Source organism: Paramisgurnus dabryanus, chromosome 20, assembly GCF_030506205.2.
Source record: "Paramisgurnus dabryanus chromosome 20, PD_genome_1.1, whole genome shotgun sequence".
NCBI lineage: Eukaryota > Metazoa > Chordata > Actinopteri > Cypriniformes > Cobitidae > Paramisgurnus > Paramisgurnus dabryanus.
This window is the reverse complement of record NC_133356.1, coordinates 1,908,924-1,925,206: the sequence shown is the minus strand read 5'-3', so window position 1 is coordinate 1,925,206 and position 16,283 is coordinate 1,908,924. Positions and strand designations below refer to the sequence as shown.

The window sequence follows — 16,283 nt, the reverse complement described above, 5'->3', positions numbered from 1 at the left end:
TCAAGGGTACTTACAGTAATGTGTTTTATCAGAATAGAGTAAGGCCACTGTTACTTTATTCAATCACATTTATAGCTTGGAATATTATATAAATGTGACTTCATTTATTTATTTTAATTTGTTTAAAAGGGGAATTTCGTAATATCAGAAACAGAGCGTTTCATGTTTCTACAAAGGATTTAATTGGAAATTTCATTGTTGAAGGAGAACTTGGCATTAGTTTTAACTTAGCTTGGATTTTTGGCACTCAAAAAAATGAAAAGATAAACCCACAAAGCTGAGCTTTCTCATTATTTTAATTGAAAAATCTGTTATAATTAAATCAACCTATGCTGTTATGAATTAATATGATTTTATTGGTGGAAATAAAAAACAATATTTTGCAGAATGTTTCTGAAAAGAAAACCTTTTGTCCAGTTCAGTGTCCAGTTCAAGTTTACACACCCTTGATCCTTAATACTATATTATGTGTTACCCATATCTGTCAACATTGGGATTTGAAAATTAGGGACATTTTCTGAACCCTAAAAACACAACCCCAACAACCCGTTTTTATTACTACACAAGGGAATGGATGGGTACACTGCAACAAATGACTTTCTTACTTAGTATTTTGTCTTGTTTTCAATAGAAATATCTAAAAATTCTTAAATCAAGATGCAATTTCTTGATGAGCAAAATTAGATTAGAAGTCCAGTTTGTTGACAAAAAATATCAAATTTCAGTACATCTGTGCTTCAAACAAGAAAAAAGTCTGCCAATGGGGTAAGAAAGGTGACATTTACTTTTTTCTTAAACACTTAATTCAAGATAAATGAATGTAAATAGGGAATAGGGTTAGGCATCAATACGTGTTTCACTTCAGCCTAAACCCCTTCAGTCATTGTTGTACTATAAAATGTTGTTTGTGTTTGTAGTTATGTTTGAATGACTGGAGAAAATAAACTACTACTGTACTACTACTACTAATGTAACATTTTCACACCCTATTGGCAGATTATTATTATTTTTTTTTGCTTGTTTAAATCACAAATTCACTTAACTTTTGATTTATCTGTCTAAACACTTTACTTATTTTCTTTGGGGGTGAATGTAGAAAACATTAGATATGGCCAGTGGGATATTTTTATAGAAAGATTAAAAATATGGGAGAAATATGGAAAATTGTTTAAATTGGATGATGACAGGAAAAAAAATGTAAAATATGGGAGATTCCCAGAAAAAAGGGGAGGTGACATGTATGGTGTTACCTGGTTGATCAATGACTGGTTTTATGTTTTATGATTGTTGTTCTTGAGGCATTGATCTTCAGAAAAATCCTTCAGGTCCCAAACATTCTTTGCTTTTTCAGCATCTTCTGCATATTTTAAGCTTTTCCAACATAAAACCTCATTCACACAGCACTTTGGTCCCTAAATTGTCAGAGAGGCTTCTGTTTGAACACAAACATGTCTTGTAAATGTTCTGGGATCACTCCGTAAAGAGGACCTAGTGACATTGCCGTAACATTTACAGAATGCTTCCTGTGTTAACAAAAGGCAGAAACAATGCTGTAAGGGGTTTAACATTTCAGTGTGGTTGTACCATACATACATTTACTTACGTTTAAAACACTGAAACATATAATATTGACGTTTTGACAGGACTAATACATAAATTATTTACATATTTACAGCTTGACAAACTTACAAATTTGTATGCAAGTTATTCCTATTCATAAATATTGGCATAGGCATTGGCGTTTCTTACTCATGACGTGTTTTCAGTCATACTTTCTGACTTATTTATTTAAGACAGTTTAACCATTTAATGAAATGATTATGATATTCAGAGAATTTCACAATGAACATGTTAAATGATTTTTTTTTTTTGGCTTAAAATATATTTTGAATGCTATATTGTTACTGTTGTTACTAAAATGTTCCTAAACATATATCCATTACGTTACATAATACAGTATAAAAATAATAAATTAAACATTTTGTATAAAAAGGGTTTGGGTTTAGTGTAAGGTTTGGGGTAGGGTTAAGGTGTCTGTGTGAATGCACACACAGATTCCAGAAAATCATTGGCAGTGTGAATGAACCAAAAATCAAATAATCCCGGACAAATCCCAGACACATTATCAGTGTGACCAGGGCTTATGGGATGCTAAGATCTTTTTTACACTAAGGACAATTGAGACACAACTATTACAAAAGATAAAAACAAACTGCAGTTTGTGTGATCCCTTATGTACTAACATTGTGCAGATTTTGCAATGTGGGATGTAAACTTATGAGCTCAACTGTTTGTTCCACAAAAGAATGAAAAGGATTGAAAAAAACAGGAGGTTGAGTCAGTAATTACAGTTTTTTTTTATTTTGTGGCTGAAGTTTGCCTTTACAATTCTTAACATTTTTTAGCTGCATTTTAAAGATGTTTGTATCATACTAGGTTAAAGGGGCCATGGCATGAAAATCTGACTGTTTTCATGTTTAAGTGCTATAATTGGGTCCCAAGTGCTTCTATCAACCCAGAAAATGTGAAAAAGATCAACCCAGTAACTTAGTAGTTTTTGTAAACCATTCTCCACAAGCATGTAAAAAAAGCTAATTGAAATTTGGCTCTCCTTATGATGTCATAAGGAGATCTTATTATAATAATACCGCCCCTTAATCTGCACTATCCAACCACGGCACTGACATTTAGTGCAGAGAGAAAGAGAGAGAGAAATTATTGACAGCACAATTGAGTTTCAATTGCAACAAACCACTATCATTGCGATAAATGTTTGCATTTCATCAGCTCATTTGCATTTTAAAGGACACACCTACAAAGTGGCAATTCTATACTAACATGCTATAATAAATGATCTATATGGTATTTTGAGCTAAAACTTCACATGTGTGCTCTGGGGACACCAAAGATTTATTTTCCATCTTAAAAAAGTTTGGTGATATGGCCCCAGTATGTACTTGTGGATGGCTAGTATCACGAGCCCCATGATGCACCTGTTATATTGCTGCTATGAATAAGAGGATTGGTAGACAGCAGGTGAGACGGGCAGCTCTTATATCACTCATGCCCTACTGCTCAATCTGATCTCAGTCTAACCTAGCAGGATTTTTTGTGTCATTATTTGATCGTATGCATTTTCTCACTCAATCTGACACCCGTCTGTTATTCCTGGAAGTGACACAATACCCTCTTGTCTCTTTCTGCTCTTCCCTTGAGCTTATTCTGTAAAGCTCTCTCCTATCCGAGGCCTTTTTTTGGACTCCCATTGTTTTTGTGATAATTGTGATGAGCGACTGTTTCTTTTGGGAAGTCTGCACTCAACTATTTCTGTCTGTTTCAGGTATAGGAGAGGATTAGAGATTAGTGAGCCCTGAGCTATATATGCATCTATGTATCCTGAATAATTGTATTGCACCTTTAATGTACAAATGCATGTGTTCCCTTGCAGTATGTTTAGGAATGGTTGTGTCCTTATTAAAGCATCTGTCTGCTTGTTTTGTTGGTATCTGAGTATATCTGAGTCCATCCCTAGTCTAGTGCATACAGTAGATAACTATCTATAATTAACCAGCGAAGCACTAAAACAGGGCAGATAATTAAAGAACAGTTTAATTAATATCCATGTCAGACAGTGTTTGGCACAGGTCCATGTCACCATGTAAACCCCCATGGTGTTTACGGTAGTTTAGTGTTAGATGTGGACTGCTGGTACAGAGAGATCATCATGCATTCGTATTGAAGCTGATGCACACAGCTCACAGATGATTTTATACTTACATTTTTAAAACTCTACCATTGAAAAGTTTTAAAAACACTTGACTGAATTGTTTCCCATGATCTTAAAACTCTTTAAATCCGTAGGTATTTAAAAAAAACACCTTTTGTTGACAAAAATATCAGTGCTTCTGTATATGTGCAATTACAGCGCATGTGTCATTTGCAGCCAAAACGTATGTATGATATATAAACTATATGACATTTCTCTGTTATGGACTTGACAATTTTGATGCTTTAAAAACTTTAACAGAGATTTCAAACCACCAAATATTGACATCTAAGATTTAAGTATAAAAAACGTGTTTAAACACACATGATGAAAAATGTATACCTTATAATGTGCTGTTCGTGCTAAGTCGTTTTGGATCAAAGCATCTGCAAAATGCATAAATGTAAATATAATTGTGCCAAAATAATCTTTGATATGGATGACTTGAACTAAATAATGAAGAAAAAGCAGCCATGAAAGATGAAAAAGTCTTGCTAAAATGTGCTTGGTAAAATGGTTAGATTTTTACAGGAAAGGGGTGTAAAAGATGAAGATGCTAAAATACAACCATTTATGATTTTTGATTTTCGATTTGGTGACTTCCAAATTATTCTAAAATGTGGACCAAAATTTAACCCTAACCTTACCGTATACAGGGTCTAAAATAAACTCTACCACCCCAGTGACAGCTGAACATTTTCTTTCTGAAAGTTTAGTTCACTCTTAGAAAGGATGCATTATTTTTACTAGGGATGCACCGATACCACTTTTTTGGAATACAAGTACGAGTACGAGTACTTGCATTTCAGTACTTGCCGATACCGATACCAAGTACTTAATAAAAAAACATGATTTAAATGTACAGGTAACAGCTTTAGTCATATAATTTAACAAAAAAACAAAGGACTAGTTTTCCAGTTTGTTGTAAAATCTGCCTCTTTGGACAACACAAGAGGCATTAACCCCTTACACGCCGCTCAAACATAGACATTTCTCAAACCGTGGTATCGATTCCAGGTATCGGGGGACTTTACACGAGTACGAGTACTTTAGAAAATGTGGTATGGAGGCCGATACCAGTATCTGTATCGGTGCATCCCTAATTTTTACACATCTTTTTGTGTTATGTTTTTAACACATTATGTGTTATTTTGTGTTGATTTTGTGTTAAAATAAAACGCAAGTTGTGTTAAAAGTAACACAAAATCTGTTGTTTAAATATTAACACAGAGATGGGTGGATTCTGGGACAACGCATTTAGTGATTTGTCCCAGAATGAACAGTAATGTGTTGTTTTTCTCACATCCATTCTAAGAGTGTTGTCCACAAACTAAAAAAGTAAAAACAAGTTGTCACTGGGACATGGTACCTTTTAAAAAGATCTTAATATGTAAAAGTTTTGTAGAGGTATGTACCTTTTACAGGGGAATTTTTTTCCTTTTTTTCATTTTTAAGATGTAAAATAAATCTTTGGTGTCCCCAGAGTACATTTGTAAAGTTTTAGCTCAAAATACATCATAGATAAATTATTATAACATGTTAAAATTGACACTGTGTAGGTACAGTATGTGCAAAAATGTGCAGTTTTTGTGTGTGTCCTTTTAAATGTAAATGGCTGATCTCTGCACTAAATGTCAGTGCCGTGGTTGGATAGTGCAGATTAAAGCCCGATTCATAGTGGTGTGTAAGCTCGACGCCGTAGCGCCATAGGTTATCTGTAGCCTGATGTGCACCTCGCAAATTTTTTAACAGCGCATCAGTTCCACGCGGACCACAAGCGCTGTAATTGGTCCACCAGAACCCCTCCCGTCAGGTAAAAAAAAAACTGCGTCATAGGTATTTCCGTTAGCGACGGTGAAAACAAAGATGAGAGAAGTTGATGAGTGATTTAACTCAAACTGCAACAAAAGTCGCTGTTTATTTACTTGCTGGTCTTCTCAAATCATACACAACAAGTTGCTGTTTCTTCTTCATTTGTGGGTTAACTTGCCAAGCTTCTTCTTCTTCTTTGACAGTCGCGCTGCTACTGTGGTTACACGCGTGGATACTGCCTACCAGCGGTCTGCGCGTGTGTTTGCACTTCGACATGGACGACGATGCAAAAGTGTAAATGAAAACCGACGTGGAACCTATGCCGTCGCGGCAATGCCCTTAAGGGGCGGTATTATTATAATAAGGTCACCTTCTGACATCACAAGGGGAGCCAAATCTCAATGAGCAATTTTTTCACATGCTTGCAGAGAATGGTTGTCCAAAACTAAGTTACTGGGTTGATCTTTATCACATTTTCTAGGTTGATAGAAGCACTGGGGACCCAATTATAGCACTAAACATGGAAAAAGTCTGTATAATATTTATAATAAAAATAGTTTTGCCAGTAATGGTTTTTCAATTACCCATAATTTGCAGGTGTAATTTTGTTACCTGTATATTTATCTAAACCACTAAAGCATCTTTTAATGAAACTCCAAAATCATTAAACACAGCACAGATGGTGATATTATTCCAATCACAATCATTATAAAAAAAAACTGTCAATAAAAACTATAATCAGTGAGTTTAAAAACCTTTCTGGTGATATATATATATGTGAGAGACAATATATCAGGTGGCATCTATCTCTATCTATCCATCCATCCATCCATCCATCGATCTATCAGGCAGCAGTATTCTTAAGATAGTCTGTAGGTGGAAGTCTTTGTCCATATGTGAAGAAGTTTGAAGGCTGATGATGAAGGTGATTTTTAAGGATCTCTGGGGGTCGGAGAACCATGCACAATTGAGAGCATTGGTCAAAGGTTCAGTCGTCTAACTCAGAAATGCTGAAATGTGGAGAGTGCTTTTAAAGAAACAGCATAAAGACTAAACGAACAGAGAGGTTGATAGTTTGTCCTTCTCATAGAGAGAGAGAGAGAGCACTTTCCTCTGTTTTCTGTCTGCTACTGAGAGAAACAAATGAGTCATTATTAATAATGCAAGCTTTTAGTGAGGGCTGCCCCGCTGCACTGACCAAACACTGAACTCGCACCCCTGCCATGCTCCTCCTGGCTGTCTGCTTCATCTCTTCAAGAAACAGTTCACTCAAAATTGTAAAATCAAATGCGTTTTTATATTCACTGTCATTACAAGCCTGTATGCTGTTTTTTCTTTCTACGAAGTACAGAAGGTGGATTTTGCTCTTGCATTTGTCTGAGGAACAGATGAAAGATGATTTTTCTCATTTGATTTTTGTTGTGCATTGCACAAAAACATACAGCATACAGGTCTGGAAAGACAGAATTAAAATGTTTAGATGAACTTTAACCCTACATGAACCTAGAACATCACAAACAGATGAGCTCAGAGTTTGAATGGCTGTGGTGTTTGGCAGGCGTCGTTGCGGTCTGAAGGTGAACGGGGTCTGCGGTGTACACAATGATTTGTTTAGCCAGAGCACCGTCGAGAACCATCTGCACAGTGTTTCAGGTGAGCATCTGCTGTGCTGCAGATGGCAGGAAAAGTTCAGGAATAGAGGAAGATGACTGCTCTCAAACAGGTCCAGTTTCTCCTGTGCACCAAGCAGGAGGGTTGCTGATGCTGTGTTGGTCGTACCTTTCTGGATTGTGGCATTATGGCATTTGTACAACTAGAGAGGCCAAGTGTTTCATATGCTGCAAAGGTTACCCTACTTTTGGCATACTGAAAACCATATTAAGTTGACTGAAATCGTTTGATTGAGTAAACTCGTTTCCTCCATACAATTAATAAATGGGGTTCCCAAAAACGTATATATATTTAACTTCACCTAACTTGGTGGCCACATAGACTGCACTTAAATTGTTAAGTTCACCAAATTTGGAGTTTGTACAGTGCACTTAAACAATTAAGACTGAACTAAAATTGTCATTTAACTTTATATAACAATGTGTAATAAAAGGTATTCAGGGCTATCTCTGTAGCCCTTTTCACACAGATATTACAGAAAATACATGGAAAATGCATCTGGGATGTGAAGAGCGTCCGCGCTATTCTCTGAGATGCATTTGGCGGCCTTTTTTGCAGCAATTTTAAAGGAGCATTTTACCCGTAGAAACATTAATCTTTATTGAAAGTGTGTCATATTTGTAGTCGAAATGTAACATAAATTTAGAATTTGGTGCCTATTTGACTTGGAAAAGGGGTGTTTGTAATCTCACTCCCTCAACAAAGATATTGCATTTCCTTCTTTCAATGATGCAAAATGATGATTTTTACATCATTGAAAGAAGGAAGTGCCACACTGAAATCTGTATTTCTCCTGTCTCAGCGGAAACTAAGGAAATGATGAATGACCATTCAAAAATATGACTGGGGTTCTAACTATACAAAGCTTAATGGAAATGGGTGAAGTGTCCCTTTAAGGCGGAAGAGTTTCCCAGCTTAGGCGGGCCGCCCGAACTGAAAAGTGCTGCGGGAAACCTTCTAATGCTACAAAGAGTGTAACATTTTTTATTAACAACTGTTTTTATGTCCCATCAGTTGTTATTCTTTGACCATAATTAAATGGTTCAAAATGTTCAGGTGCAAGGGCTTATGGGTATTCCTCACAGCATTTTAAACTGATCATTTTAAGTTAATTGCACTTGATTGGTTTTTGTAAGTTAATAAGTTAAATGAACAAAGTCATTTTGAGTACAAACAGTATCAGATCTTGATCAGATCAGATCACTATTAAGTATCAGATCTTTCGCTTCACTTTTCTCTTCTCTTTCTGAGGAACATGTTCTGTACGGCTGGATCTTCATAAGCACCTGCCGTCCCAGTAGCCTTACAGATTGAGCCGATTACAAGCCTTCGGCTTTAGTGTCGCTCAACCCTGTTTGATCCGTGTGCCCAGATCATCTACTTTAACTATCTTCAGCTTCTCAAACCAAGATACTCCAACATTACTCAGATTAAACAGGCTAGATGTTTCTTCATACTGCCACCAACATTCTGAAGTTTCCTGTAGAGGTCTTCTCAGGTCCAAAGTAATGTACTCGACACTAAATGACCCAAATCACTTTTTAACTGAACCTGATGTGCATAAATCAAAAATCACAAGACAAACTAAACAAAATGAAACCTGAGTCCGACCCACCCAGTGGCAATTATTTTAACCCAAATGTAAACAACACTCCATTTTACACCAAGGTAACCGTGCATTCAAAGTTGATTGACAGGTCTGTCTTAACAAAAAATAATCTCCCGCTAGCCCCACGATGTGTCACCATCAATTTGCAAGGTTTAGATTTGCTTTAGATGTTTGTCTGTGCTGTGAACAGCTTCTCCTCTCATGTGAAAAAGTAAAGACCGGTGTGGTGTTGTTATTGTTAGTTAAAACCCATAACGTGTGGCTGGCTGCAGAAACCAGAAGAGCTCATACAGTACGATTGTTGTGGATTATGTTCCCTACAGTGGCTCTTTGTGTCCTCATATGGTGGTTACTCACTACAAACATAATACTTTGATTTCTAGATGATTTTTGCATGCCTCCCATTAGGTGATTTTCACAAGATGTTTGGATGAAAATTACACTTGTCCCTGGAGAGCACTTTGTAACACTTTACAGTACAAGCTGACGGAGAACGGAGGTGCCCTCAAACACCATAAAACAAAAGTGTATTGGTCACAAACTTCTCTTTTTAGTAGAGTTTCTGTCGTGCTCCAGTTCAATCCATTACATCTTGAAATTAGGGACATGAGCTATATTTGGAGAGTGGGCTCATTCAATGTAGCAACAAAACCCTGGCAAAGACTTTGCAATGCCTTAGTAACCAACCAGGTTATCTTAGCAACCTAATAGCAGCAGACCTTAGTAATCACATAGGAACACAATGGAAACCATCCACTTACTGTATCTTAAAGGATTAGTCCATTTTCTTAAAAGAAAAATCCAGATAATTTACTCACCACCATGTCATCCAAAATGTTGATGTCTTTCTTTGTTCAGTCGAGAAGAAATTATGTTTTTTGAGGAAAACATTGCAGGATTTTTCAAATTTTAATGGACTTTAATAGAGCCCAACATTTAATACTTAACTCAACACTTAACGTTTTTTTTCAACGGAGTTTCAAAGGACTATAAACGATCCCAAACGAGGCATAAGGGTCTTATCTATCAAAACGATTGTCATTTTTGACAATAAAAATAACAAATATCCACTTTTAAACCACAACTTCTCGTCATGTAGATCCAGTCGTGATGCTCCAGCTGACCCCACGCAATACGTCATCACGTCAAGAGGTCACAGAGGACGAACGCGAAACTCCGCCCCATTGTTTACTGTACAAGCGTCTTGAAAGAGGACCGTTCCTACGTTGTTGTATGTCAACTGATACTTATTAATGTCTTTGTGTCAGTTTATTGTTTACAATGGTCCGCAAATGTGCGTTTTATATATGTAACACGTGACCTACCTACGTCACTACGCATTTACGTTAGGTCACGCTGGATTTATTATGTAAAAAGTTTTTATTAAAGACGAAAAGTTGTGGTTTAAAAGTGCATATTTTTTATTCTTCTTGTCAAAAATGACAATCGTATTGCTAGATAAGACCCTTATGCCTCGTTTGGGATCGTTTAGAGATCTTTGAAACTCCGTTGAAAAAAACTGTTAAGTATTGAGTTAAGTATTAAGTGTTGGGCTCTGTTAAAGTCCATTATTACACGGCTCTCTGGAATGCTTGATTCTGATTGGTCAGTTGAGACATTTGCAGGTTCGTTCTTTTCGAATAATAACCGCTCCAAAATAATAACGCATAGCCGGTACTACTTTTACGAGTAAGATCGCTCCGCGCCAATAAAGATTACTGTTTGTTTGGCGCCATCTTGTGACAAACACTGGACAACCACGACAAGACACAGACAGCTTACTGAGACTGAACTTGACAAAATAGAGCATGACAGCTACGAAGCCAACACACAAAAAAATACAGAATGGGCATTAAAACTTCTCAAAGACTGGCTAAAAGAGAAAAAAATGGAGACAGACAAGTATGAAGCAGAGGATCTTAATAAGGTATTACGATCATTTTATGCATCTGTGCAAAGTTTCGCGGAAGGATAAAAATGTTAATTTAAAACAAATATGCCAATAAAATGTTTCAAATTCATATTCTTGTCCAGTTTTTTTTCTTATGTGACAAGTAGCCGTGTAATAAGCGGGATAATGTAGAGGCAGCCGGTAGTTATCGGGAAATAAGCCCCTTCAGTGTGATACAAGACCCTCCGCTTCGCATCGGGTCCTGATCACACTGTGGGGGCTTATTTCCCGATAACTACCGGCTGCCTCTACATTATCCCTTACTTAAAATTAGAAAAATCCTGCAATGTTTTCCTCAAAAAACATAATTTCTTCTGGACTGAACAAAGAAAGATATCAACATTTTGGATGACATGGTGGTGAGTAAATTATCTGGATTTTCCTTTTAAGAAAATGAAATATTCCTTTAAGGACAGTTCTTCTTAATGACCCATTTAAACTACAAGTGGCACGATTAATCGCATACAAAATCACAAATCAAAGTTTGTGTGCGTGTAATTATTATGTAAAAAAATTATTATTAATTAAAAAATTTAAGAAAAATGTTATTTAAGTTGTTTTTCATTTATATATAATATAAAATATATATATATAAAAAATACAAAATATCTAAACATATTTATTTTAATATATTTATATACATGTTAAAGGGATAGTTCACTTAAAAATGAAAATTGTGTCATCATTTACTCATCCTCATGTTGTTCTAAACCTGTATGAATTTCTTTTTTCTGATGAACACAAAAGTTTTGAGAAATGATGGTAAACACACAGCAGTAAGTGACCATAGACTTCCATAGTAGGAGAAAAATATTTTGGAAGTATTGTGATAAATGACTAAGAAATGTTTTGATAAATGATGGTAAGCACACAGTTGACGGTACCCATTAAATTCCAATTTTTTTTATTCCTACTATGGAAGTCTATGGTCACTTACTGTACAGCTGTGTGTTTACCATCATTTCTCAAAATATCTTCTTTCATGTTCATTAGAAAAAAGAAATTCATACAGATTTAAAACAACATGACGAGTAAATGATGAATTTTCATTTTAAAGTGAACTATCCCTTTAATATTTTGTACATGTTTTCTAAATACATACGCGCGTGTGTGTGCATTTATATATACAAATGTACAGTGCCCACACACAAATATTATGCAAAAACTTTTATTTTGTATTCGATTAATCGCGATTAATCTCTTGAAAGTCCTGATTTGAATAAAGAGCTGTCGATTTTTGATGACATGAGCGACAGTGACTGTTGATGACAAGATGGGGTGTGTCCAGCAATGCAACAAAATTGAGAAACCCTTAACTCTATGCATATGATGAGTGACAACAAATGGGATTGAAGCAGTGGTCGATTGGTCGTTTGTTTATAATTGTTATTAGGACAACAAGAATTAGAAACGAGAGAGATGGGCATACATCTAAGAGCAAGCAGATTTTAGATATTTCCCTTATCAGACACACCCGCCACAGGTCTTGAAGAACTGTATGACTAGAAATGAAGTATTTCACTACTAAGACGATTTATGGACTTTTTGTTCACATTTTGTTTTACAGACCAGTGTACAGTGACAAGATCGTATCTGTTCCTACACAAGTTTTGGTTCTTCAGCACCATCTACTATTTTGGCAACTGGGCGTTCCTTGTGGTAAGTCTGTAGAAGAGTAAATTCACATACAGTAAAATGTGACACATGCTGACAGATTGAGTTGGAATGAGCAAATATTCAAACATGAGTTAACAGATTATCAACAGTTAACCAAACATTCAATTAAGAAATAACACATTATATCTGTGTGAATTATTATCAACACGGATATTTTTTAAATCTGTAGTTCTGTGTATTTGTGTATATATCAGGGTCACACGCTCGTGCATCTGTATGCATGCTTTAGATCTGTCAGTCGGTGCGAGGAAGATCGTTTTCAAGTCTTATCTCTCTTAATAACTATTTGAACATCAATCAGGTTCTGCAATTTATTTTATAATCCTGCATTTTTTTAAATCAAAACAAAATTGTCAGACGCGTATGTGGATGGAGATGCATCTTTGTATTACATTAAGGGACAGATTTACTAACAGCTTGCGTCAGCGCAAACCATCATTTTGTCGTTAAATAACAACAGTCGTGATTTACTAAAGATGCGCAGTGGATAATTAGCACTTATAAGGTGTGGTTAAGGAGTTTCCTTTTCAGATGCAAAATTATTTAAATCATTCACCCAATGCTACACTTTATTTGAGCGTATGATTATTACTGGTATTTGCGCCATTATTTAATGCTGGATAAAGCATGTCTTAAAAAAGAGGCATCACAGAGAGAATGACAGAGGAACATATTATTCAAAAATATTGTTTGCCAAGCCATGTTATTTTTTTATTTGCTGGAGGAAATCAAATAGAAGTCACTAGGAGAAGTCACACAATAGCAGGTGTTTCAAAACTTCTTGTAACCCTTCATATTTTGTTCTCCAGTTCTTTTCGGTGTACTATGGCTTGGTTAGCTGGGATTACACACCCTGAATTTTCTGCTGTGATGTCCGTGGTGCTGAACTCAAGATCAGCTTTGCTTTTTTGCGACCATGAACTCATTTGCGCTGCTCTTAGATTGTGGTGGTCATTATGAAAATCAGCTGTTTTTTAGTAAATAACCAGCAGATATTACAACTCCCATCAGTGCTTTTTTGGAATTGCTCTCTCATGCTTATTTGCCCCATTTAGTGAATCCAGCCTGGTCTCACTGTTAATAAGTAGTATTTACACGTAACTTTCAAAAACAAAAAACATATTTTTTGTATTTTTAAATAGATATTTAAACATAAAATGTAGACATATTTTCAACATTTTAACGTAGCATTATTAAGTTTTTGCAACGAAAAAATGTAAAACATTTAGCGATATGTTGCCACCTTAACCCTAAGCCCAAACCCTACCCCAAACCCTTTTTATACAAAATGTGTAAATACATAATGTACCGTTATTCTTTTTATATTATGCAATGTAAAGGACAGATATGTTTAGTAACATTTTAATAACAATAGTAACAATATAGCATTTAAAAGATATTTTAAGCCACTACAGTCCGACGCAAAACAGTTTCATGATCAAGATCGCTGGATAAAGGGCTGAATTTGGATCTGTTCCTCGCAATCGTATGAATTTTAAAGATGTGGATTACAGCAAATGAATCAAAGTAACATCTTTTGTGAATTTATGTTGTATATTGGTGTAATTATTGCTTGGTAGTAATAATAACGTATCGCATAGAAGACAGCATAGGAGAAAATTAACGTGTTTTTGTGTGTCATGGCAAACAAACTCAGTATTAAAAAATAGTAAAATAAATACAGAAATGTTATTCATTTTAAAGTTTTAAAATGTTCAATATTGTGAAATTCTCTGAATATCATAATCATTTCATTAAACGGGTAAACTTTCTTAAATAAGTCAGAAAATATGACTGAAAACATGTCATTGTTATGAGTAAAAAAACACCAATACCTGTGATTTTAATATTTATGAATAGAAATAACTTGCGTACAAATTTGTACGTTTGTAAAGCTATAAATACGTAAATAATTTACATATTAGTCCTGTCAAAAAGTTGATATTATATGTTTCAGTGTGTTTTAAACGTAAGTAAATGTACGTATGATACAACCACACGTAAAAATAAAGACGTATTCTCATGAGATCACGTTGGTAAATCTGACCCTAAGCATTTAGGATGATACACCTCTCAGAAAACATACAAATAAAGATCATTTTAGATGTTTAATGACTATTTACAGCATTGGGATCGCTAGACGAGGGCATTTTTATGACAATTTCGAACAAAAAATCTACATTTCGCCTCTAGCTCAAAGTAAGACAACACACATTCCAACTCATTTTGCCAACACTGATCACAAGTGTCATTGTTTTGTTTAAGGGACAATAATATTGTATATTGATCATTTGTCTGTTTGTATGTTGCAGGTTTTTCTCATCGGTTTGGTTGTTTCATGTTGTAAAGGGAAGAAATCTGTGATTGAAGGTGAAGTTGATCCAGATGACTCGGATGTCAGTGATGATGAATATGTGCATTAACTTCCAGTTAACTTCACCTTAACACTAAACACACTGCTGTTATTCAAATCAAATTTAAGCGTTCAGTTTTACTAAACTTCAAAGTTGGAATGTAAAAATGTGTTAGCGTTTCATTTGTCTTTCAGAGAAATCTTCACATTCTGTATGTATAATTGAGTCTTTTATGATGCCAAATAGGTTTTGTGTTATATGTTTAACTGATAGTTGTGGTCTGATCTGTTAAACTGTTTCTGCTACTGACACTCACTAGTAAGGGTGCGTGTTGCATATGCATGTTCAATTGCATTTCTTTCTAAACTACAGTACTGTATTACAAAGAAGTCACTCTGAATCCTGGAAGTTATCTTTGGAAAAAATAGGGTACATTTTTGGTTGTAAAAAATAGATTCTTATTTTGATTATTTAAGATATTAGAGAGTTTTATGCTGTGTTTATCTGTGATTTTGCATCTAGTTTCAGTGTTTTTGATGTGAGCCATGTTTAATGTTCCTTTAATCTTGGTTAAATTACTATTATGATCTTAAAAACCTCTTTCTCATCTTCATTTATTTGAGATAGACTTTTATTTCTGAATTGTTGAAATTACATTTACATTAAAGGGAGCTGAGACAAGACTTTAATTGTATTGTAAAAATGTATTTATAATGCAGTGTTAGCCTCTTTGGGTGTTCTGTACTGTTATATGAGGATTTAAAGCAGTAATAAAGACTGAAACAATATCTCTGGTTTTAAATGATTCATTATTATGAATGATACAGTATATTTAAATATAATGATCTTATAGTCTTTAGACTGTAGATTAGATGTGAAACAATCGGCTATAAGCAAAAATCCATGCCAATAGTTTTTCCGATTGCATCCATTGCTTCATTTCATTATGAACTCATTCATTTGTTTTCTAAGTTGGGTGTGTAAGATACCAAATCCAATGCTATGTCATATTAATCAGTGTCTTGTTGACTAAAACACAGCATCGTTTTGAAATGTCTGCAGCTCTTAGCAACTTTTTTGGTGGGCTTGAAAATATTTTGACCCAGCGGGGTAAATTTTAACACTGTGTTAACCCCTAAGCACTTATGATATGAAAACCGCTAATAGCGTAATTCTTGCCGTTGTTTTAAATAGGCTACACACAAATGATTGCTAGCTGCCAACAAAATAAATGTGCCAGTCACATTGTGTGTCAAATTTATTTTTGTTCATATCTTTAATATTGATTGAATAAGATCTCGTCAAAGATTGAAGTCATAATGAAATGAATGACTAAAATCAGACTTTGATGCTCATTATCTCAGAATTTGGATTTTGAAACTATAGTATGGTTTTTACAGACGGGGTCACGTATAAAATGTATTTTTTTGTCATAATTGTGCT

The 16,283-nt window shown here is 35.0% G+C and overlaps 1 protein-coding gene across 1 annotated transcript in view; it reads left to right on the top strand.

Moving 5' to 3' along the window:
• The window catches only part of lmbrd1 (LMBR1 domain containing 1), a 118,601-nt gene extending 102,973 nt beyond the window's left edge, over positions 1-15,628 (top strand). The window contains exons 15-16 of the mRNA XM_065296016.1: positions 12,377-12,468; positions 14,799-15,628. Coding sequence (XP_065152088.1) covers positions 12,377-12,468; positions 14,799-14,909 — 203 coding nt within the window. The 3' untranslated portion in view covers positions 14,910-15,628. The remainder of the gene's footprint in view (positions 1-12,376; positions 12,469-14,798) is intronic.
• Positions 15,629-16,283: the final 655 nt, after the last annotated feature.